This window comes from Pristiophorus japonicus, chromosome 11 (genome assembly GCF_044704955.1).
Source record: "Pristiophorus japonicus isolate sPriJap1 chromosome 11, sPriJap1.hap1, whole genome shotgun sequence".
Classification (NCBI taxonomy): domain Eukaryota; kingdom Metazoa; phylum Chordata; class Chondrichthyes; family Pristiophoridae; genus Pristiophorus; species Pristiophorus japonicus.
The window spans coordinates 207911701-207936518 of record NC_091987.1 but is presented as its reverse complement, the minus strand read 5'-3'; the positions used below and the strand labels follow the sequence as shown (position 1 = coordinate 207936518).

At 41.1% G+C, this 24818-nt stretch overlaps 1 protein-coding gene across 4 annotated transcripts in view; it reads right to left on the bottom strand.

The window, feature by feature from the left end:
• Window positions 1-24818, bottom strand: part of sik3 (SIK family kinase 3) — a 391943-nt gene that overhangs the window by 40921 nt on the left and 326204 nt on the right. For 2 of the 4 annotated variants that reach the window (XM_070894468.1, XM_070894471.1), the window contains exons 10-15: window positions 20369-20446; window positions 18246-18355; window positions 14666-14822; window positions 10790-10945; window positions 9888-9961; window positions 6498-6641 (exon numbers count right to left, since the gene is read on the bottom strand). In XM_070894468.1, coding sequence (XP_070750569.1) covers window positions 6498-6641; window positions 9888-9961; window positions 10790-10945; window positions 14666-14822; window positions 18246-18355; window positions 20369-20446 — 719 coding nt within the window. The remainder of the gene's footprint in view (window positions 1-6497; window positions 6642-9887; window positions 9962-10789; window positions 10946-14665; window positions 14823-18245; window positions 18356-20368; window positions 20447-24818) is intronic. The other 2 variants (XM_070894470.1, XM_070894469.1) reach the window with 2 other exon arrangements.

Below are 24818 nucleotides of genomic sequence, written 5' to 3'. Positions count from 1 at the left end.
TTTTAAAAATATTTTGGCTGGATTTAGTCACCTTTTACAACTTTGCACATATTCTGTACCATGTGTTTTAAAAATAAGTGGTTCCCTAATATTCACATTACTATAAAGGTATTTAATTACCAAGTGATTATGTTCAATTTCCCTGTACTGAATAATTACAAAAGGAAATATTTGCACCTTTCTTGGTGTCAAAGAGGTCCCTCGTTCTCTACTTTATGTTTTAAAATTTCAAGTCATAAGCTGTCTGGGAAAAGGTACTTAGTGCTCGATGAGCTGTGATGGTACCTTGATGCTATGAATGGGAGTGCTGCCCACAAATATAATAGTTACATTAGTTACTTTAATGTGACATTACTTTTTAAATTGTTAAAGAAGTCTAAACTTCTGACAGCATTGGATAATTATAAGAAAGTGGAACAAGTGTTCGTTTACAGCACAAATCCTTTTCTCAATCAGCTCTCCTATCCAATAATCCCACTTCAAGGTTAAGGTCCATGAATTCTGCCAGGACAGCAATTAATAAATTGGGAGAGTATGTTAAGAAAATCTTAGGTCAAGCTACTTTATGTTAAGGAGCTAGTTTTACTCATTAAAAATGTTGGCTTCAAATGATAAACTAAACATTAGTTTATTGTGATGAACTGTTCATTTCATGGGACTACACGATAATTTAACTAGCCAGTGCTAAATCAAATGGCTAAAATACAAACATGAATTGTCATTTGCTAGTTAGTATTGAAGTCAAAATTTAAATACTAATTTTCAAGAAATTAATCTCGCTCCAGGACCAGAGATTAAAATGTCCTTTCATTTGTACATAACACGGCTATAACTCACTTGCACACCCACCGCCTGTGAGTTATGGATCCTAAACATTTGTAAAACAGTATGTGCATCTTATGGCCCACAATGAGTTTATCGCTTCTTTGAGGTTTATGGCATGTTACTTAAAAGCTCTAAAGAAGCATACGGTTAAATAGTAACATTTCAGGGGAAATCGAACATAATCACTTGGTAATTAAATGTCTTTATAGTTACGTGAATATTAGGGAACGACTTATTTTTAAAACACATGGTACAGAATATATGCAAAGTTCGAAAAGGTAACTAAATCCAGCCAATTTTTTTTTTAAAAAACAAGCTTCCTAACTCATGTAACCTGAATTAAGAGTTCAAGGGGGAGAAATTCATTATCGCATGTTTGGGGCAATAATTTTATAAAGTTTAAAAAGCTAGCGCCAGGCGCTAAAGAGTTCAAATTTTTTTTTAAATTTGCCGTTTGCACTCCAAGAAGGAAGTGGAGTGCTAAATCAAGTGCTCCACTTCCTTCTTGGAGCGCTAATGGCAGCAGGCGGGACGGAGACTTCAGCAGCGTTGGACACTGGCGCTGCCACGTTCAATGGCTCCTTCCCTCCCTTAAAGGGAGGGCCATCGCTGCAGGCTCTGCAATATAATACAATAGGAACCTACAAGGACCAGCAAGGAAGTGGCAATGCCGCGCGATCAGCCCGGCACTCAAGCAGAGTGCCGGGCTGAACGATCGCAGGCTGGAACATGCGAAAAGAACAACAAGAAGAAAGGTAAGTTTTTTTTTTTTTACTTACCTCGACCACCTCACCGTTAATCATCGCCCCGGCAGCGCCCGGCCGCCCAATGCAAGCCTCCTGCAGCTGTGTGCTTTTGCCCAGCGATGCTGCAGGGGACAGAAGTCAATTTTGGGTCCCGGGCGCCAATGGGGCGGTGCTCACGGCGGTGACGTCACGATCTCCGGGTGCAGGAGATCAGTAGCGCCACCGCTAAACTCCCACCCAATATGCCGGGAGTCGATGTCAGCGCTGCGCCCGGTCACATCGGGAGGCGCTAACAGGAGGCTCAAAGGCACCCAAATTCTCCCCCCAAGATTTTCAAACAAACCAATGTAGATTATTGTGTTTTAGGATCATGATTCAAAATGCTAAGTCTCTGGATTGTTTACAACAGTTCTGTAAAATCAGCAAGTAGAACTCAAAGTTCTGACACAGCCACGGATTTGTATTGTAGTCAGCAATTTGCTGCTATAAACAGTTTCTTTATCTAAATCACTTATCTCCACTATGAGAATTCCAACATGGCAGCAACCCTACAGTTCATTTGACCAGCTCGATAATAAAATGCATAGTTGCTGTGAACTGTATTATTTAGTGTGTGCTTTCAGTTCTGTCAATCTGTTGCAATAGATTACATCTGAGGGAATAGTAAATTTAAAATAATTAAGAAGCGCATGAAACATATGTGAAGTTGCACGATGTGATCAAAGCAATTTGTCAAATCTGAATTAATTTGCACGGGTAACAAGATTTTAAAAGTTGTAAATACTATCGTATTAAATATATGTAAACTCTTTTGCTTGTGTTTTCTGCTCATGTAAAGATGTGCAAATAGGATAATCCATGTGCTTGGGTTTGGATATCCGTGTTCCCGATTAGTAGCTGGAACTTTCTCCAATGCATTTCTACGGGCTGTCTCATGTATCACTGAGGCAGAATAGTAGTAGTACACTAATACCTAATGCTACATTAAAAGAATGACGCACCAATATTTATTCTCAGCCAGCAGTGACGCCCATGTAGTGTTACATTACAGTCCCGCTGCATTGACTCCAAATTCTCCAAGTAGCACAAAGTAGAGTCAATGAGGTGAACTTGATCACTTTAGGATTGTTGCCGCTTTCCTCCACACAGCCTCCCCACCCTCTATCATTCTTTTCAGAAACTATACCCCCACTGAACAGTAAAACAGACCCCTAGGCCCCCACAGAACAAAACAACCGGTCCCATTTCTCCCCTTCCCACCCCTCTACTGACCAGGAAAACCGGTCTTGAAACCCCTCTTCCTCCGCCCCATTCACCCCACAATGAGAGTAAAAGAATGCGAGTGAATTCACCCGCAACAAGAAATTCACGGTCCTGTGGGAGTAAAACGGAGCTCAAACCTCTGCGATGATAATTCGTGCCTTGTGGAAGAGGACCAACCCCCCTTCCTTCTTGAGGAAATCTGTAAGCCTCCCACTGAGGCAGTTTTCCTGCCTTTGCAGCTCCTGATCAATTCCATCCCTACTTCCCCCTTCTCTTCCCTCCCTCTGCTTTCCCTGTCCACCTAGCCCCAATCCCTCCCCTACATTCTCCTCTCCCTCACTATCTCCTCTCTTTCCTACCCCTGTCCCTTTCCCCTCGCCCCTGCCTGGGTCCAATTATCCCCCCTAACCCTGCTTGACCACAATATTGCACTTGGTCTTGACTCCCCGTGTTTGCAATGTCATTGGAGATCGACCAGTAATAATTAATTTAATATGTATGTCACGCACTTCTTGATTAGTCACCCTTTCTATGACAATTAGACCAGCGGCTAAACACATCTACCACTCAAATAAAGGGATATGGGGATCAGGCGGGAAAGTGGAGTTGAGGTCGAAGGTCAGCCATAATGTTAGTGAATGGCGGAGCAGGCTCGAGGGACCGTATGTTTTACTCCTGCTCCTAATTCTTATGTTATGTATGCTTCATAAGTTGCGGGTCTGCATACCTATACCTACAGCATCGGTAATGCCCTCTGAGGCTAATTCAATTGCCCTGACTTTCCATGGGCAAAGCCAAAGGAGATCCACTGGTACTGTTATATACAGCCAAAGAACGGTTACTAAAACAAAGAAGCAAAAATAAAACTTCCCCATCTCAGATTTTTATCAACGATTGATCTTAGGTTTTATACTCATTAGCAACAAGTGGTGAGTTACATGTTCGAACATAATTTATTACCGCTTTTAGTTTTGGAAATAATTCCTCTCTCTCTCTTCGGATGAGACCTTAAACCGAGATCCCATCTGCTCTCTCAGGTGGACATAAAAGATCCCATGGCACTATTTCTAAGTTCCCGGTGGACTGGCCAATATTTATCCCTCAATCAACATTACTAAAACAGATTATCTGGTCATTATCACATTGCTCTTTGTGGGAGCTTGCTGTGCGCAAATTGGTTGCCGCGTTTCCTACATTATAACAGTGACTACACTCCAAAGGTACGTCATTGGCTGTAAAGCGCTTTGAGACGTCCGATGGTCGTGAAAGGCGCTATATAAAAGCAAGTCTGTCTGTCTCCCCCCACTCCCCCAGCCCCCACCACGAGAAATTATTGTAAAGTACACAAAAAATTTATGTGATTTAAGACAGGTGATTATTTATGAATTTTATACTTTATTTGCTAAGTTGTTAATGGATTTCATCAGAATTTCAGCACAGAAAGAGGCCAATCGTGAAGTTGTCTAATCTAATCCAGTTTCTGTATTCTTTTCCCATACCTTTGAATATTTTCTTCAAGTGTTTATTTCATTTTCTTAAATGTTTTGATTGAATTGACTTCAATAGCCATTTGTATTTATACATTTCATATTTTTTACAACCCTTAGGGCGAGAAATTGCGTAGCGCCCGATTTGCGGGAGGGCAAAAGTATCGCCGGGCGCTACACAAGTGAAGCCGACGTGAACTTCTAGTTTAGCGCTCCAGGAAAGAAGTGAAGTGCTAAAGCAAGCGCTACCACTTCCCTCGGAGCGCTAAAGTCGACTAAAGGGGCGGTATCGTTATAGCGCTGCACAATGTCCACTGCAGCGCTACCGGGATCGAAGGCTCCTCCCCTCTCTTAAAGGGAAGGGCCATTGCTGCAGGCTCCCCACTAAATCGATTTCCCTCCTCGCCGACGGCAGCCGCGATCCACGATGATCAGCCCGTAGCACTCCAACAGAGTATATTAGCTGATCAATCGCGGTCGAAGAAAAGGTTTAAAAAAAAAATACAAAGAGAACGCCAGAAAAATGTTGCACTTACCTCACCGACAATCCCCAAGCAGCCGGCTTACCTTACAATGCCTCCTGCAGCTGCCGGTGTTGAAGCCCAGCGCTGTTGCAGAGGGCGGAACTGAAGTTCGTATCCGGGGCGGTACCGGGGCGCCGCGCACTGGATGATGTCACGATCGCTGGGGCGCAGGAGATCATGGCGTTAGATCAGGACCGCCGCCGCAAAGCTCCAGGGCAGGTTTGCGGGCATCAGTATTCTCGCAGAGCCAGTAGCACCCCGTTATCGCCCCGGAGGCGCTAACGGGAGGCGCAAAGGAGGCCAATTTCTCCACATTCATTTCTTCTGACCTCCCCCTTTATGTTTCCAGTGGGCAAGAAATAATAGGAATTAAGTGCACACATATGGGGACCGAAATTTAGTAGCGCGAGCAAGCTGGCGCGCCCATGATTATTTTTCTGCACTTACCACAGGGATCCATGATGCAGTCGGAAGAGCAATTTTCAGGACTTTGAAATGTTTTCAAAGTCCCACAGGAAACCTGTCATAGTTTGGGCAGGTCATAGACTCAAAGGTAGGCTGAGAGGCTGAATATGGGTCAGGCCGGGACTCTGCCGCTGTCAATCAGCGGTGGAATAGTGGTGATGTCACAGCGTGTGTGCACCACCGCGCTCTCTCTCCTCCGTTAAAGGGGAGAGATTCTGTCATTTTAGCTCTTCGGCCACTGGGCCACCAGGGAGGGTTTTGGCTGGGCCAACGACCTGGCACCCAAGATGGGTTGCCAAGCTGTCCGTTGGCGGCCCAGCTGAACCCGGAGATACTATTTTGCCAGTTGATCGGGAAGGGTCGTCGCGCTGCCGGGCCGCACTCAGTGCCGAAAAGGTGCACCGACACAGAAAGCTATCGGGGGATCGATTTTTCAAACGGAATTTCGGTGGGTCTATTTTTAATGTGAAGGAAAGCGCATTCTGATGATGATGCGCTTGCGACGGTCATCAGAATCGAGTGGTATCAGGTCCAGGCCGAAAAATCCCCGACTTGAATTTGGGTCGGATTGGCCAGTTGACCCCAAAGTGGCGGCTACGGGATTCCGCCAAATGGCTGCCGCAAAAGGTACAGTAACGGGTCTCTCTTGAGGCCCTGAATTTCGGCCCTATGGTGTGCAGTATGTAAATTATTTAAGTGGTGAAATCTTATTTACTCTAATTATTTGTGTTCTCCTATATATCCCCGGTTTCAAACCATTTTCTGCCACAAAGGGTGGGCTGGTATCCTGTTCCCAGTCCTCTGCTGCTCTGTAACGGGTTGTTAAGAGGTAGCTGAGAGCAACCTGGGATTGCTAAATTACTCCCACTACCTTGCCAGGAAATTCAGCTAGAATAGGAAACTTGGATTGTTGCCACAGCTGCACCATGTGACATCTACCTTCTTTGCCACCTCGATATGCCATTTGAGTTACTGAGATGTAAAGTCAGCTCTGAAAAACAGACAGGCGTTGTGGACAACAGCACAGAATAACTCCTTTCTATATCTAATGGGGCCCAGGAGTTAATAAAAGTCTTGAAAATAATCTAAGTTGGTCACTCTGGAAACCCGGAATTTGCACACCTGCAGTAGTCCCACTCCCAACATCTGAGGTTTTAGGCACAGATTTCTGTGCAAATGTCACTCACCGGCTGTGCTGCTCAGGGTGAGGAACCCAGGCCCGCGAACGGATTGCCTGCTGCTGCCCCAGCTGCCTCTGCAAATCTAGGGGAACCTCAGCTGTAGGATTGGTCATTGTGAGGGTGTGGCGTTTAGACCGGTTAGCCAGATACCTGCAACACAAGTGTATATTTAAGTTGAAATGTATCTATGTAAGATAGATACTATAATACTACTGTCTAATAGTTAGAAAGTTATGATTAAGTTTAGTTTTAAAATTTTCAGTGACTAGATTCGATTTATTTTTTTCTAAATGCGATATTATTCTTTTAAGATAAGGCTTTGCGCCTTTTTTCTAATTCAGTCACGGGATGTGGACGTCGCTGGCAAGGCCAGCATTTATTGCCCTAGAGAAGGTGGTGGTGAGCTGCCTTCTTGAGCCCCTGCAGTCCATGTGATGAAGGTACTCTCACAGTGCTGTTATACTTCTTTGTAGCTGTTTGGTACAACTGAGTGTCTCGCTAGGCCCTTTCAGAGGACAGTTAAGAATCAACCACATTGCTGTGGGTCTGGAGTCACATATAGGTCAGACCGGGTAAGGGCGGCAGATTTCCTTCCCTAAAGAGCATTAGTGAACCAGATGTGATTTTATGACAATCCGGTAATTTCCCTGTTACTGATACTAGCTTTTTATTACAGATTTATTTAATTACCTGAATTTAAATTCCCCAGCTGCCGTGGCCGGATTTCAACTTGCGTCGCCAGATCATTAGTCCAGGCCGCTGGATTACTGATCCAGTAACATCACCAGTGTGCTACCGTACCCAATAAAGGTACAAATAGATTGTCTCTTTGCAACCTGTGACAGCACCAAGCAGTCCCAGGCTAGTGATAGTCAATGATCAGGCCAGATGGTATTTTACCCTTGTTATATTGTGCCAGCTTCAGTTTTTGTGAGCACTGATCATGGATTCGCTTGATTTATATATAAAATAAAGGTAGTGACACGCGATCTTATCAAATAATTTTTGATCCTGCTCGAGTTGTCTTGCTCCCAACAGTGACGTGACTGCACCCTGTGTTCCTGGAGCAAGCAAAGGTTAAATTTGTGTTGGCCAACACAAAGGAAAATAGATTCTCAAAATAGAAAGCTTTTCTCGATCACTGGACCCTTATATTGTAAAACAGAGCTCAAATGCTGCCAAACATGATACAGTCCACAGCCTTCCCCATCCCCCGTGTAAGCTAATCTTACTCACCTGTATCATAGATTAAAATTTTCAATAAAGATCTTTCAAGCACTAAACTACAAATCATATGCACTAGCAGATTTCCCATGGCATTGCTCATGGTAATAAGGTACAAAAGATGCTGTTTAATAACAACAGGAGTGTTATAGCACGCAATGTATTATTATATAACACAAAGGTGATTTAATTGGCTTCTTTTGTGCTGATTACTGGTTCCAGATTGGGAACCTAAAGAAATATTTAACCAAGGCGATTGATATGTGTGGGTCGCTGATTTGATTGGTACTGGCAACTTCTCCTATCCACATAGTGACTATCAGAAATTTGAGCAAATCATAAAGCTTACCCGAGCAGTGATTATTGGAGCGAATAATTAATTTGTGACAGATGATTATTATGTTATGGACACATTACGTGTCACACATGTTAAATGCAAGATGTTTAGTTATGTACAGATTTAAATATAGATATTTCTCGCTTGTGATTCCCTCTGACTAACCTATTTCACTGATTTTGTGTTCTGACATGTTAATTTTTTTTTTGAACAAGGGTTTACTAGAATGGTTCCGGAAATGAGGGATTACAGTTACGTGGATAGACTAGAGAAACTGGTGTTGTTCTCCTTGGAGCAGAGAAGGTCAAGAGGAGATTTGATAGAGGTGTTTGAAATCATAATGGGTCTGGACAGAGTAAATAAAAAGAAACTGTTTCCAATGGCTGTAGGGTCGATAATGAGAGGGCACAGATTTAAGGTGATGGGCAAAAGAACCAAAGGCGATATGAGGAAAAACATTTTACGCGACAAGTGGTTAGGATTTGGAATGCACTGTTCGATAGGGCGGTGCATAGAGTCAATGGGGATTGGATAAATACTGAAAGAGAAAAAAATTGCTGGGGATATGGGGAAATAGTGAGGGAAGTGGGACTAAATGGATTGCTCTTCAAAAGAGCCAGTGCATACTTGATGGGCCGAATGGCGTTCTTCTGTGCTGTACTATTTTATGATTTTATTTGGGTTCTTCCAAGCCTTTAAATGTAGACAGTCCCCAGTATTCCCAATTCCTCCATCCAGTTATTTCTGAAACATCAATAACAACAACTTGCATTTATATAGCATCTATAACAGAGGAAGATCCCAAGGTGCTTCACAGGTATAATCAGAAAAAAAAATACCAACACCAAGCCAAAGATGGTGATACTGAGAGCGTGACCAAAAGCTTGTTCAAAAAGGTGGGTTTTTAAGGAGGGTCAAAGGAAAAGAAGGAGGTGAAGAGGCAGAGGGGTGTAAAGGGAGGGAGTTCCAGAGCATGAGGTCTAAGCGTTTGAAGGCATGGCTGCCAATGGTAGGCGAAGTGAGGGAGAAATTCACAAAAGTCGGGAACAGCGAGGGGCGAGGCTATGAAGGGATTTAAACACATGGATGAGAATCTTACTAGGTTAGCAAGATGAGGAGTGATGGGTGAGAGAGATTTAGTGTAGGCTGGGTACCGTTAGGAAAGGTTTGGATGAGCTGAAGTTTACAGAAGGTAAAGGCCAGCCAGGAGAACATTGGAAACTGAGTCTGGGAGATGACAAAGACGGCCTCTTGCCAACAAGAGCAGGCATTGACGACGAGATTCAACACTGCCTCCAGTGCGCCAGCACAGCCTTCGGCCGCCTGAGGAAAAGAATGTTTGAAGACCAGGCCCTCAAATCCACCACCAAGCTCATGGTCTGCAGAGCTGTAGTAATACCCGCCCTCCTGTATGGCTCAGAGAGATGGACCATGTACAGTAGACACCTCAATTCGCTGGAGAAATGCTACCACCGAGAGCATGCAGAAATCAAACGCAGACAGTGGAAAGAGCTTGCAGCAAACCAGTCCCACCCACCCTCTCCCTCAACGACTATCTGTCCCATCTGTGACAGGGACTGTGGTTCTCGTATTGGACTGCTCAGCCACTTAAGAATTCATTTTTAGAGTGGAAGCAAGTCTTCCTCGATTCCGAGGGACTGCCTATGATGATGATGATGATGATGATGTTGATGGACTGAGGCAAAGCTAGTGGCAGAGGCGGGTGATATTACGAATGTGGAAGTAGATACTGGGAATGCTAAAGGAATGCCTCCTTCCACGGAAAGCTTGGAGATTGAAAGGGGTCAACAAAAATGTCACTTCTAGTTACATACCTCTGTACAGCTTCCTGGTCTGGCTCTCCGTCTGAGCTCTCCTCATCTACTGGTGTTACGACTGGCACAGCGTGCTGTGAGAAAAAGAAGTGAGCATGACACACTCTGTAGAATTAAAATGATGTGTAGTAGTTTATGGAGGAGCTACAAGGAAAATGAAACAAGAGTTGCATAAAGATATGCTGGTTTGCACTCAACAAGAAATACCAATCTGCACTCTTTTAGTGTGTGTGTGTGTGCTGTGGGGTCTACCAGTGCTGAATTATTGCATCGCTAACAGTTCTAAGATGCACATGGATTTGGAAAGATCTTGTCTCACAATATTACAATAATAGTAGGATCAAACAATGACAGGATCATAAATGTCAAGAAGTGGCTTTTCTAAGTTTAGGAGTCAATATAGCACTGTCCAGTATACAATAGTATGCCCGGGGAAGGAAAACTAATATTTTTCTTGATTGGAAAAATCTTTCGTGCCCTGCAACTAAACGGGGCAAGCAGTTTAGACTGAAGTACCCCCTGTTTAATGTTCCTTTTAAGATCAATACATAGGAGTACACTGGTGATCCTAAATGTTGTGCTACGTGGTAGTAATAGAAAGTTTGTGGTCACTTATGGTTTCTAACGAGGCAAGTTCCGGTCATCAGAGTGAAAACACACAGGAAAGGTTGGGTGTTCCTGCACAGGGATGAAACAGTTCAGGACATGTCACTCACACATACCACTGCCCAGCTCAATGTCACCACCAACCAGACTGAGAAAATAATTGAAATATTTTAAATTCTACCACATTCCTAATTGCGTATTCAGAAAATTTCAGATGCAAGGAAAATGCTGGTTACTTTATTTCTGCCCAGTTGTTGTTGGTTCTCTGCATGGTTCCATCTTGTGCTACTACTTACTGGATTCATGGTGACCAGTGGCGAAGGGCCTCTTGGACGTTTTAGTAACTGCTGGGCATGCAACTGGATGTTGGCTCCCCCATCAGAAGCACGGCGACCGAGAGGGCCCATACCATTTAACAACTGTAGAGTTGGAGGTTGAAGCAAGGATTGTTCCTAAGGAATTCAAGAGAGAGATTTAGGAAAATGCAATCTATAAACATATATTAAAATTCTATTCCTTGAATGGTAATAACTTCCTGCCTAGTAATATCAGGTACAGCCTGTAAACAGTACCATGTTTCCCATAGCACTTTTGGAAGGATGTGAAGGCTTTCTAGAAGGTATTGAAGTGATTTACTAGAATGGTTCCAGTGATGAGGAAATAGAGTTATGTGGATAGACTGGAGAAGCTGGGCTTGTTCTCCTTGGAGCAGAGAAGGCTAAGAGGAGATTCGATAGAGGTGTTTAAAATCATGAAGGATGTGGATAGGGTAAGTAAAGAGAAACTGTTTCCAATGACTGGAGGGTCAATAACGAGAGAGCACAGATTTAAGGTGATTAGCAAAAGAACTAGAGACGACATGAGGAAAAACGTTTTATGCAATGAGTGGTTCGGATTTGAAATACACTGCCTGATAGGGTGGTGGATACAGATTCAATAGTTGCTTTCAAAGGGAATTGGGTAAATATTTGGAGGAAAAAAAATTGCATTGATATGGGGAAAGAGCGGGGAGTGGGACTAACTGGATTGCTCTTTGAAAGACTCGCTAGGCCGAATGGTCTCCTTCTGTGCTGTAGTATTCTATGAATACACTTTTCCAAAAGCCAACTTCCATTTGAAAATGTATTTTTAATTGATAGCATGCAAACAGTGTGACAACCACCATCCAGGACTGATTCTGACTTTATAGAAAGGAAGGGAAGAAGAAAAAGCTGTATGAGACAAAGGGAACCAAGGGTAAAAAGGTAACAAATTAAATATTAAATATATACGATACATACAGTACACGCACACGTGATCACCCACGGCACTGCTCATGGTTAGTCAAAGGAAACTTTAGCTGTTTGTTCTAACAGGTTGTGAAGGGTTACAGCGCTCTCTCTGGAGTAAGCGAAAACAGCAGGATTTCTTATACTACAGAGTATTGTCTTTTTTTTAAAGCTGTTGCCTTGCGACCTCTGAACATCAGGCATTTCCACGACAGCATTATTTAAATGAATTGGTCGGGAAAAAAAGGGGAAAAGTATATAAATCAATGTCAAGTGGAAGGGAGGAGAGAATAGGGTTAAAGCAGAAGACAGTGAATGGAAGTGTTTACATTTAAAAATTTGCATAAATGTATTGTGTTTATTTTTATTGTTTAGAGTATTCCTGATATTCGACTAGCTTTATATTGAGAAACCTGCATTCAATGTCATGGTATGGGAACTGAAAAACTTGAACACCCTTAAAAGTGTTAAAGATTCAATGCATTTGTATATTCTTCACTACTTAATTCATTCCTCACTACTTCATGCTACAGCTATTTAACTGGTAAAACAATCAATGTAGCATCTGTACAAAATAAATTGGAAGTATAATAAAAATCAAATGCGTGAAGGTAACTAGCTTTTATTTCAAATCCAATACTTTTTTTGTGTTCCTTAGCTGTTTCCATTGTTTAGTTTAGAACTATGAAGTATAGTTATACTGTTATTTTTAAAGAAACGTAAGCAGAATAACCATGTTGTTTTTTTAAACTATGTGTACAATTCTAATTCTGCTAAATTAGAAATGAACTGTATAGTTTAGTCATTTGCAACTTATCTTTTAACCTGTAACAATCGGCCGTATTCTTTCACCGGTGGGAAGCCATTTAACAGCTAACCAGGTTTTGGAAATCTGGGCCGAAGTATCTCATGAAGTTTGTTTATCATGTTTTGTGCTATTTTAAGATGTTTTCCTAATTTTCTTTTTGTGGACTTTTAACACCAGACATTCCTCTCCAGTTGAGAGGGCAGCACCTCCTAGTAGGTTTATCCTCAACTAGGTGACTGAAGGTACAGGAGCAGATAAACTGGACAAACAGCAGTAACCTTCTCCAGAGATAAATACTTCTGCTTCTGTGCAGCACTCCCACCAGCAGCTCATCTGAGAATTGATGAAACTCACTTGACTGAAGACAGCAGTGAGTTGTAGGCAGCCCTGGGGTTACAACTTGTAGAGTCTGATTTGGAAAGCATTGAAGTAATCTTGCCATTTAAAAATAATTTAACTTACTCTCGTCAAATTAAGAGTGGTGCTCATCACTGCAAGACTCATCTGAGCTGAAAGTAAATGCGACATACATTCAGGGCCACAGGGAACCTGGACACGATGTCCAATGCAGAGCAAATTACTGATTAATGATGTAGCAATTTAGTGCTTCACAGACTTCGGCATTTTCAAAAACAATAGACAGTTTAGTAAAATTAGTGTATCAAATTTGTTGACAGAGAAAAATTCAAACTCTGGGCAGAGTACTGTTTTTGCATTATAATATTTTACTTCTTAGACTGGCACCATTGAGTATTTTCAACATTAAGAATGAAATGGTGGTGTTGAACCTCATGCTTTGAACTCATAATCGAGGTTGATACTTCAGTGCATTTTTCAGGTTTCTTTTTCTTCACTAGAATTACTTCACTAACAAGTATAGTTATTATATTCTATTAGGAAAGGTCTCCTCAGACAAGCCTGAAAGAATTCTGCTTAGAATTTGTTTCACCCAAATATGTGTCCTGTTTAGACTGAAAATGGTTAAAATGAATCATTTATCCAACTGGGTATTGGAGATACAGAAAGTTCGAATGATATAGAAGGGCAAGTTTTACAACTGCACATTTATGGAGAAAAGTTTCACATGCTGAGAGAACAAAGCAGAACATTGCACACAGTCAATCCACAAGATCCTGTCCATTCATTTTAATAGATGAAAAAGCATGGACTGCACAAGCTGGATTTCCCAATATAGGCTTCTGGCAGGCAAGGCTCCTCACAGAGTACAATAAATGAATGCTCTTTAGGATCCTATAGATTTATTAAATAGTGTTTACTATGTGTGTCTAGTTTACATATACATATACCCGATGGTACTCGCAAGCCGGGGGCCACTCAGACTGCTGGGCTAGGCCGCCACGCTGCTCCTTCCACTCCCTGCCTGCTCCGATGGTGCTTGCAGGCCGGGGGGCTTCAGACTGCTGGGCACCAGTCTCCAGTCGTCTTGGTTAATCCTTGCTACTGGATCAAGCCCGTGTGGTGGCTGGTGTGCAACGGTCACCACATGTTAAAAAAATCTAAGCAAAGGCATCTTCCACCCTTCAAGATTTAGTTCGGACCTGAAATTTTAGGTCCATTATTGAAACACCTGTGAACTTTTTGACGTGGAAGCAAGTCATCCTCGATTCGAGGGACTGCCTCTGATGATGACGATAATATACTTACACACAAGTTGCTAATGCAACCACTGTCGTCTTAAAAATGATTTAAAAATGTAAATGATCTGTTACGTATCACATTTTACAATTTTTATTTGAACACTTTGCAGATACCTGCATTACTTCTGGGTTCCTGGTGGAGGCACTGTTGATTTATGGATCTGATCAGGAGCAGCGCCAGCAGAAACTCAATGGCACTGCAGCCTTGCACTGATCCAATTTAAATTTCCATGGTAATTTGGTGAATGTGGAACGAAAATCTCACACAATTTCTGAGATCAATAGCGACAACGACTGGATTCAGCTTCCAAATGCAGGAATGCAAGAAGTACTGGAAAGTTGGGATTGACTGACATTCTGCTTAGGGAGAGCAGGGTAGCTGAGTTAAATCGCAAGTTCATTATTTATTCATCCTTTTTGAAGCAGAAACATCCATACCTTGTACTCCAGCTGTGTGGCTGGCTGTAGATTCTGCATGGGAAGCATGTTCTGCATCAGATTAACGTTTGGAACAACCTGCAGGAAAGGAGCCTGAGGCATGGCACGTGGAAAACCAGGCAGGTGGCATTTCTGCAGATCTTCTGTAACTTCAGTTCTACATCATAAAACATTCAACAATTTAATTTCATTACTACATTTCCTCCCACATTTAACCCCTAAAGCCAGCAAATCAGGCTTTTGTATTGTTCTATGCACCAAGCAACCCTCTGGCAGCTTGCCCTGATATTGGTGGGCATGGTGGATAGAGGTGTACCGATGGATGTGGTGTATTTAGATTTTCAAAAGGCATTCGATAAGGTGCCACACAAAAGGTTATTGCAGAAGATGAAGGTACACGGAGTCAGTGGAAATGTATTAGCATGGATAGAGAATTGGCTGGCTACCAGAAAGCAGAGAGTCGGGATAAATGGGTCCTTTTCGGGTTGGAAATCGGTGGTTAGTGGTGTGCCACAGGGATCGGTGCTTACAATATACATAGATGACCTGGAAGAGGGGACAGAGTGTGTAGTGTAACAAAATTTGCAGATGACACAAAGATTAGTGGGAAAGCGGGTTGTGTAGAGGACACAGAGAGGCTGCAAAGTGATTTAGATAGGTTAAGCGAATGGGCTAAGGTATGGCAGATGGAATACAATGTCGGAAAGTGTGAGGTCATCCATCTTGGGAAAAAAAACAGTAAAAGGGAATATTATTTGAATGGGGAGAAATTACAACATGCTGCGGTGCAGAGGGACCTGGGGGTCCTTGTGCATGAATCCCAAAAAGTTGGTTTTCAGGTGCAGCAGGTAATCAGGAAGGAGAATGGAATGTTGGCCTTCATTGCTAGAGGGATGGAATACAAAAGCAGGGAGGTCCTTCTGCAACTGTATAGGGTATTGGTGAGGCCGCACCTGGAGTACTGCGTGCAGTTTTGGTCACCTTACTTAAGGAAGGATATACTAGCTTTGGAGGGGGTACAGAGACGATTCACTAGGCTGATTCGGGAGATGAGGGGGTTACCTTATGATGATAGATTGAGTAGACTGGGTCTTTACTCGTTGGAGTTCAGAAGGATGAGGGGTGATCTTATAGAAACATTTAAAATAATGAAAGGGATAGACAAGATCGAGACAGAGAGGTTGTTTCCACTGGTCGGGGAGACTAGAACTAGGGGGCACAGCTTCAAAATACGGGGGAGCCAATTTAAAACCGAGTTGAGAAGAAATTTCTTCTCCCAGAGGGTTGTGAATCTGTGGAATTCTCTGCCCACAGAAGCAGTTGAGGCTAGCTCATTGAATGTATTCAAGTCACAGATAGATAGATTTTTAACCAATAAGGGAATTAAAGGTTCCGGGGAGCGGGCGGGTAAGTGGAGCTGAGTCCACGGCCAGATCAGCCATGATCTTGTTGAATGGCGGAGCAGGCTCGAGGGGCTAGATGGCCTACTCCTGTTCCTAATTCTTATGTTCTTATGTTCTTTTGTTCCTGATGTGCAAGTCTGAAGCGTGAGTGTCAGCAGGCTATTTAACCATGGCAAGCACCATAGCTGTGCTTGATCCTGTTCTGACTTGACACCTACTCGTGCGCAAATTCAAGCAAGTCACTTGGTGGCAGTTATAGACAGGAAACTTACACAATTTCTCTGCAGCTCAGGATCGCCGAGGTCAGCTATAAAACCTCCAGCACCATTCTTGCGAGGACCGAGATCTGATATTGAAACTGGAGAATTCCTGGCATGTATGCCTCAGTGCCACACCAAGTCATGCATTTATCCATTAAGCCTTTAGTGGAGTTGTTACCCAATCTTTTAAACCAGCAGATTTCATAGGATTATACAGCACAGAAACAGGCCATTCAGCCCAACTAGTCCATGCCAGCGTTCATGCTCCATTCGAGCCTATTTTTTCAAATCGTGAACATTGATTGGCTCCCCACACTTACATATTATTAGTAATCTTTAGATCTGTTTTACATTTCACTTTTAGAAGTAGAAAATATAACATTCAAAAGAAAAATTAAATCAAAATACATCTAAAATATTTCACTATTAAAGTACCCTTAAATTTTCTGAAAATGAAATGCATATAATGGATTTAAAAGCAAACAGAATTTGATTATGATGTTCTCTTATTTCCAGAACGATATATTTATATAACTGAGGTAGATTTCTGATCTAGATTTTCCACCAGAAATATTAGACTGTAGACAAATTTAGACAATGTATATATTCAGTCATTATAAAATATTTATCGCAGAATCAAAATAGGGTCAATAAAGTCCAAATATTATTAGTCTACAAAGCCTGGTCAGGAGCATGAACTGAATTCGGCTCGCGTTGCTTTCCTTGGCTGTTTTTCTTTAACGGACCCTCTTGCTAACGCAGTCTTCAGTTTGGGAATAGTGGGCAGGAGCTTGGAGAGTGGGCATTATTTGACAGTGTGCCGTTGTCTCCACTGACACCGCATAAAAGGCAAAGTGTATCACCTCAAGATGGGGCACAAAACTCTGCTGTTGGGTTTTCCAGCAGTGCAATGTTCGAGACCTAATCACTGGAGTGAACATTATAATTGCAGTCTATCCAATGTGATGCATCATTTTTCCATTGAGATTCTCTGTACAAAATATCTCTCCCGCGTAACTTCTCCTCTGTCCAAACTCTCATCCCACATCCCAGTGTAACTAATGCTGCATCCCAATGCACTTCTATACAGCTTCATTGGTGCACAACTCCCTCTTCCCCAACTCCAGTGCTGTGCATTTCCCAATCTACACACACTCCTTCTCTCGCCTCCCCCAGTCGAAGCTTCAATGCAATTTTCTGAGCACACTTATATGGAACTTACAAATGTATTCCTGAAAATACATCTACTATAATATCATTACAATCTCAAAGTCAGTTCAAGACCAGTGCTTTTTGTATAAAGCATCCTAATCTTTACTGATATGTACTACCTGTACATCTGATTAAAATAAAAATACACAGAGAATCATATCAACTTTCCCTCTCCCCGATGCATTGAACCTATTTTGATTCTGGGATAAATATTTTATAGTGACTGAATGTATACATTGTCTAAATTTGTTTACAATCTAATATTTCTGGTGGAAAATCTAGATCATAAATCTACCTCTTCACATTTAAAAAAAAACATAGAGCCATCCAGCACAGTTACAAGGTGCTGATTTCCCTGATATATAAACAAAAAACAGGCGACATGAGGGCAAACTTTTCTGCGTGGCTATGACTTAAAATGCACTGCCTGATAGGGTGGTGGATACAGATTCAATAGTAGCCTTCAAAGGGGAATTAGATAAATACTTGGAGGAAAACATTTGCAGGGGTATGGGGAAAGAGCGGGGGAGTGGGACGAACAGGACTGCTCTTCGAAAGAGCCGACACAGACTCAATGGGGGCTAAATGGCCTCTTTCTGTGTGGTACTATTCTATGATTCTATGTACATTAAATATAAGCATGCATGTAGCCAATGGCATTTATATTGGTTAAGTCGGCAACGTTACTACATTGCTAATACCAACCTGGGGTCAGCAACGCCAACAGTATGTCTCCTCATGGATAGGTATCGCGCCAGTGCCTCTGGGGACGGCTCTTCACCTTCGTCACTATCTAGATTCATGTTACCGTCAGTCTGAGAAGGAAGACCAACATCACAAGTGACTAACAGAAGTAGCAGTATCACAATCTGTCACTATTAACCTCATCCATCGTGATTAGATCTGACCTAGGAAAAAAAATCTTAATCTTAGCAAAGAATCCCAGGATCTATAAGTTTTATAATCAAGAGATTATAAAAATAATGCTTTGTAAGCTCGGTTGAAAGTATGTTCTTGATAAAAATGATACAATTAAACCAGTAATCAGCAGGATAAAGAGAACAAGGCCCTGGGAGTGAAGATTAACTGACAAAATGTCATGCCCCAGTGACTAGCCTGGAAAACACCATGGTGACAGCAGCCTAGCCTGGAAAGACTTTAACAAAAAACCAACTAAATAACTTACAAAAATCTACAAATTGTGTATATTTTGCAAATAGATTCGAAGATAATAATATCGCAGGCAGCATTTTTCTATCAAAATAACAATAGTGCTGAAGCAATGTTTTATGGTTTAATGTCAGTTTGTATTTGTAGTTTACTGGAGGCACAATAAAGCATACATAAGAAGGATCTGCGATTTATTCAAATTGTTATGCTTATGAATAATATTGTGGCTAGCCCATTGATGGATTACTTAAATTTTTTTTGCACATTATACATTTCGATATCTTCATGGGGGTGGAACAAATGATCTTGATCTTAACATATTGTTTGTTTTCATTTCCATTCCTTATTAGGGAAAGTGATTGGCACAGCATAACATCCAGTGACATCTCTAGACTTACCACGCACAGCACCAATTGCTGCCCGAGTACTTCAATCTTATACAGAGAATTCTGGCGTCAGTGAAAATTCCAAATTCCGAATGGATTAGCATGACACCAAATTACTCATCTCATTTATTATATACATGAATATATTGGGCTTGCATATTATATCAAAAAGACAGTTTTATGTCTTATTTCCAATTTGAGATCTATTATCTAGTCTCAATAAAAATGCACTGCTGGCTATAGTTTTATTTTACAGATGAGATTTTGGGATAAATATCGGTACTGGTAACAGTGCAGTAGATTATCATTTAATTGTCAGTAATTAAGGCTTTCAAAACAAAAATCAAAAAGCCCAACCCACAATTATATGTAATTAAGTGTTCAGTTAATAGAAAAGCCATTTATAATATGTTGTATCAGCTTTTTATTTGTACTTAGAGTATAAATAAAGATCACCTCAGATGATGAGCAGTGCGTTATTGCATTTTAACTGTCAGGCAAAAATCTCTGCTCAGTTTTCTAACCCACAAAGTAACTAGCTCCTTGCGTAGGTCTTGCCTTTACAATAAATATGGTGTTAGAGGACATCCTTTGCACATTTTTAATACCATTTCATTATAAAGTAAGTCCATTATATTATCAAAACATTTAGTCATCAGAAAAGGAGGAGATCGAGGGCTACAGAGATATTGAATCTATTGGAGTCACAGGGGGTTAGGAAGAGAACGGAGGGGTCTGGGTGGGTTCAGGGAGACTGAGGTTGTCCTGCATGATCTGAGAAAAGAGTGGGCCTGATGAGCCGAAAGGCCTTTCAACTTCACAAATGTTCTTGCGTTATGTTTATTTTTATTTCTGTTTTTTGCTAACATACAGAAGTGATGCCAAGATCAAAAGTTTTGGTATCTATGACCCTTAATAAAAGAGACTCGATTAACTCAATCCCAATTTTTTTCTCAAGGGATATAAAGACTCTTCAGAAAGATAATGCAATCGTACAAGAACTTCTCAAATATATTCCAGAAAACCTGTTTATTATCAACAGTAAAGATTCTTGACTTTTTTTCTCCTTTTTAATACATGAAAGAAAGAAAAGTGAATATTTCATCAAGGTAAAAGCTTATGCTCTAAGTATATCTAAGTATGGGCACTGTAGCCTTAAGAGGCCAGAATTGTTCGATGACCTCAACAGAAAAGATTCGAATAAATCACATTTAAACATATCGTGCATTTACCAGAAACATCCAATGTCACTATAAGGGTCTCATAACTGACCTGCACTATCTGGTTCTCTGGGTTGATGAGCTGCACTTGTGGCACATTTAGACTCAGTGTGTTACCTGTTTGCTCAGCCTGGTGTTAAAGATCATAGGAAAGTCAGAAAAGAAGAAGTGATCAGTTCCTCCAAAATTTCATTCTCAACACAAAAGTCAGAATTGTTTAATAGTCTATAGATTTCCATGCAGATAGCGGTGTCAACAAGGGATTTTTGTTTTCATGGTACAATCACTGTTCAAAATATACCAGCACATACATAACAATTGGTCAAGGCTGAAAAAAACATGGTGTGCAGTCCCTGGCCAGTTTAGGAAACAATTATAGGTAAAGGGAGAGGGGAGGGAAGACTTTAAATGTAGATATTCAGACCTTGGAGAAAGGGTAAGAATAACAAAGGAGAAAATAATTACAAGCCAAGGAAACAAACAGAATATAAGAACATAAGGAGTAGGACATCCAGCTCTTCCAGTCTGCTCCGTCATTCAATGGCTGATCTTCTACCTCACCCCACCTTCCCGTACTATCCCCATATCCCTCAGTTCCCTTAGTACCCAAAATTCTATCGATCGCTGACTTGAATCAATACTCAACGACTGAACATCCACAGCCCTCTGGGGGTACAGAATTCCAAAGGTTCACAACCCTCAGTGAAGAAATTTCTCATCTCAGTCCTAAATGGCTATCCCCTTATTCTGAGACAGTGACCCCCTAGTTCTAGACACCCCAGCCAGGGGAAACATCCTCCCATCATCATTCACCCTGTCAAGTCCCTTAAAAATGTTACACCTTTCAATGAGATCTCATTCTTCAAATACTCAATAACTGAAGGACAATATTTAAAAAAAGGAAAGTATAATTAAGTACCTCAGTCTGAATGCTAGAACCAATCAGAATAAAATGCTCAAGTTAGTGGCATATACCCCAAAGAAATTATGATTCTATAGGAGTTTCAAAAACATGGGAGTGAATTCAATATGCGGAGGTGAGCAATGCAGCAGTGGACAGAAAAGCCACGACAGAAGGTTGGAAATTAAGGATTGTGACCTGATATTCCGGCAAATGACAGAAAATGAAAGACTCTGGCCGAACTTAATAAATAGGTACTGGATAAAATATGATGCAGACATTAATACTGTTTTTGGACAGTAAGGGAATCAAGGGATATAGAGATCAGGCAGGAAAGTGAAATTGAGGTAGAAGATCAGCCATGATGGTATTGAATGGAGGAGCAGGCTCAAGGGATCGTCTGGCCTACACGTGCTCTTATGTCTTCTATTTTCTGTTTTAATAGACATTTTCAACCCAATATAAACTGAGAATTCCTTAATGGAAATGAGATAACAGAATCAAAACTAGTGGGGGAAAACTGCATTTATATATTGCATCTTTCACATCCTCAGAATGTCCAAAAGCCCTACATAGCCTGTGAATTGCTTTGAAAGTGTAGTCACTGTTATGTAGGTAAACAATACAGCCAATTTATGCATAGTAAGGTCCCACAAATAGAAATGAGATGAATGACTAATTAATTTGTTTTGCTGGCATTGGTTGTGGGATGAATGTTGGCTAGGTCACTGAGAATTCCCTTCTCTTCAAAAAAGTGTCATGGGATTTTTCAAAATTCCAGCTGAATAAATGGACAGTCACAGTTTACCGTTTCATCTGAAAGACAGCATCGGCAACATTGCAGCACTCTTTAGAACTGTACTGAAGTTTCAGACAGAGTACGTGCTGTTGTCCTAGAACCCACAACCTTCTGTCTCAGAGATAAGTGTGCTACCACTGACCCAAGGTGAATGTGGTAAAAGTTTGCTCATTGATCCAATGCTTCAAGGATCCCATTAAGGGAAACGTGTTTCTTCACCTGGTTCTTGTATGTGATCAGTGCACAATCCATAATAAGTAGTAGTGGAACTTCTAGTGACTAATGTCCACAATGTGATGACATTGAAGATGTTCTGGTATCAGCACCAGTAAAGACAAAAGTGGACATTTCAAAGGAAATAGGAATAAACAACAGTATCTGGGAAGTATCACTGAAATATATCTCAGTTGAACAATAGTGGAACACTTTTACAACTTTAAATGTTGAATATTCAGGATAAACATTTACCCAAGATCAATTAAAATGATACTTTAAAAAGAAACAATTGTATGAAACCTCTCAGGAAAAGGAGGGAGAGAATGATGGGAGGAATATTTGGTAGAGTATTTCCTAGAATAGACTGAAAGAGATATTAGAGATGCAAAGAGGAACCTATAGACGAGAATCCCTGAAGTTGGGAATGCTAAAATGTTCTTCCAGAACTCAAAGGTAAAAGTGGTAGTAAGGACAAAATAGCTGAAATATTTAATTAATATTTCCTAGAAGTATTCACGAGAGCGTAATTCTAACTCACTATTCAAATATTCCAGAAAATGTTGAATTCACCCTATCTAAGGCATAAGCTAGGGACAATTAAGACTAATAGATCCCCTGGACCAGGTAGTATATAAATTGCGATGCAGAAGGAGACTCGGTGAGAAACTGTGGAATACTGGCTATTATGGAGAAATCGCTGGACACTGGTGAGGATTCCACGAGACTGGAAGTAAGTAAACGTCATACAGTAGCTACATTTAAAAGGGCTATAAATCTAATCTAGAGATCTACAGCATCAATATTAGGTAAAATAATGAATCTGCTCTAAGGAATTGGCTAGAGGAGTACTTGTATAGCAGGAATTGCTAATTATATTCAAACAAAGTCCACTTACCTCACTCAGCAATCTTAAAAACTATTAAAATGTTTGAACACATAACCAGTGCAATAGAATGCAAGTCTGCCAAAGTTATACCAAAACTTTACAATGCACTGGTAAGGCTACAATTAGAGTGCTTTAGTTTTGGTACCACACCACAAACAATCTATACATGTATTACAAAAGGGTAACAGATGCAAGGAGGATAGAATATAAGGAAAGATGAAAGGATTTCGAGCTAGAGAGAGAGTAATTGAAGGGGGATCTCTTTGAAATGAATAATATATTGAATTGCACACGAGAGAAATATTATTTCAAAGTAAGGCAGGAAAGGAGGGCAAGAGGGTATAAATGGAACTAAATGGAAATTTAAATTTAGCTTAAATTCAAAATGAATCAAGAAGAACTTCTTTACTCAAAAAGTGATGAACATTTTGAAGAGATTGCTAGACAGAGCAATGGAGGCAAAACCACTGTGGTTGCTCAAAATATAGCTTAATGCTCTGATGGAAGAGTTAAGGTACTGAATGGATGAGCTTCAATGGATTCAATGGGCTTTTTTGGTCCCGAATGTGTTTATGTTTTAGTAACAAAGAATAATGGTAGCTCAGGCTATGACCATCTGCGATTTTGTAAAAAGATATTTTTCACAGCAGAGAAAAGATTAATTGGTGTCGTGTCAGGGTCACTCACTACAAAAGGGAAATGATCACTGGCAATAAGCAACAGCCATACTTGATTACTGAGGTATGAAACTACAGGAAAACCTGTACGATCTGATGTATGAAAGTGCACTTATTCATTTAACGACACAAAACTAAACTGCACAACCAAGTATCTATTCAACCAAACAGTTAAAAAGCATCTCAAATGCCACTGTTGAGAGCTGTATCTCCCTCTCTTTAATATAATTGTTTACTGTTCTCTTTGCTGACACTGTGTACAAGCTTTGATGTATGCCTGGTTTGTTGTACAATGTTTTTTTGTCTAAAAAATGAAGCAGGAACAGAGTATTGTTGTGCTAATAGGCTGTGCCATGGAACAGTAGGACACGTAATTAGAGTGGTTGGTGCATAATTTGTTGTGTAGCGTAATTTCATGCGTTCTCTGCAATGCCACTGCTATCCATTCAGATACTGTACCTCATTTTCTTATGATTTTAAGCTTACATTGTGCACTTTAACATGTCAGATGTGGCCCCGATTTTAACTCCAGGTGGATTTCCAGCTCATGCCCGAATTAAAATTACAGTCGGATCTCAATGATGTCATCGGGCCACAACATGCATATATAAAAAGGACGCTGTTGGCTCCGGGTACATGTCCTTGCTTCCTGCTCAGGAGATCAGGTTAATATTGCAGATGTTGCAATCATGGCTGTTTTTGGACAGGTAAGAGCCAGGGTGATTTTAACTGCCCATCCGCCAGGTTTCTGCTGAGCGTGTAGGGTTAAAATCACCCCCCCCCAGAGTTCAATTATTTCACACCTCAGATGGAAGACAAGACCACTGCAGTTTATTGCCACGGCCTCATCACTTTTATAGCCAGGATTCTGTCCTGCCCAGGCATCAAATTTCTGAGCTCAGCTGTGTCTTCATAAGGAAATACCCAGCACATGAGATTGTTTTCCACAGAGGAGGAGGAAAAATCCAAAGCCTCCTCTGCCATTGTAACAAACCATTTGATGTCCTTTTCAAGAGCAGTATC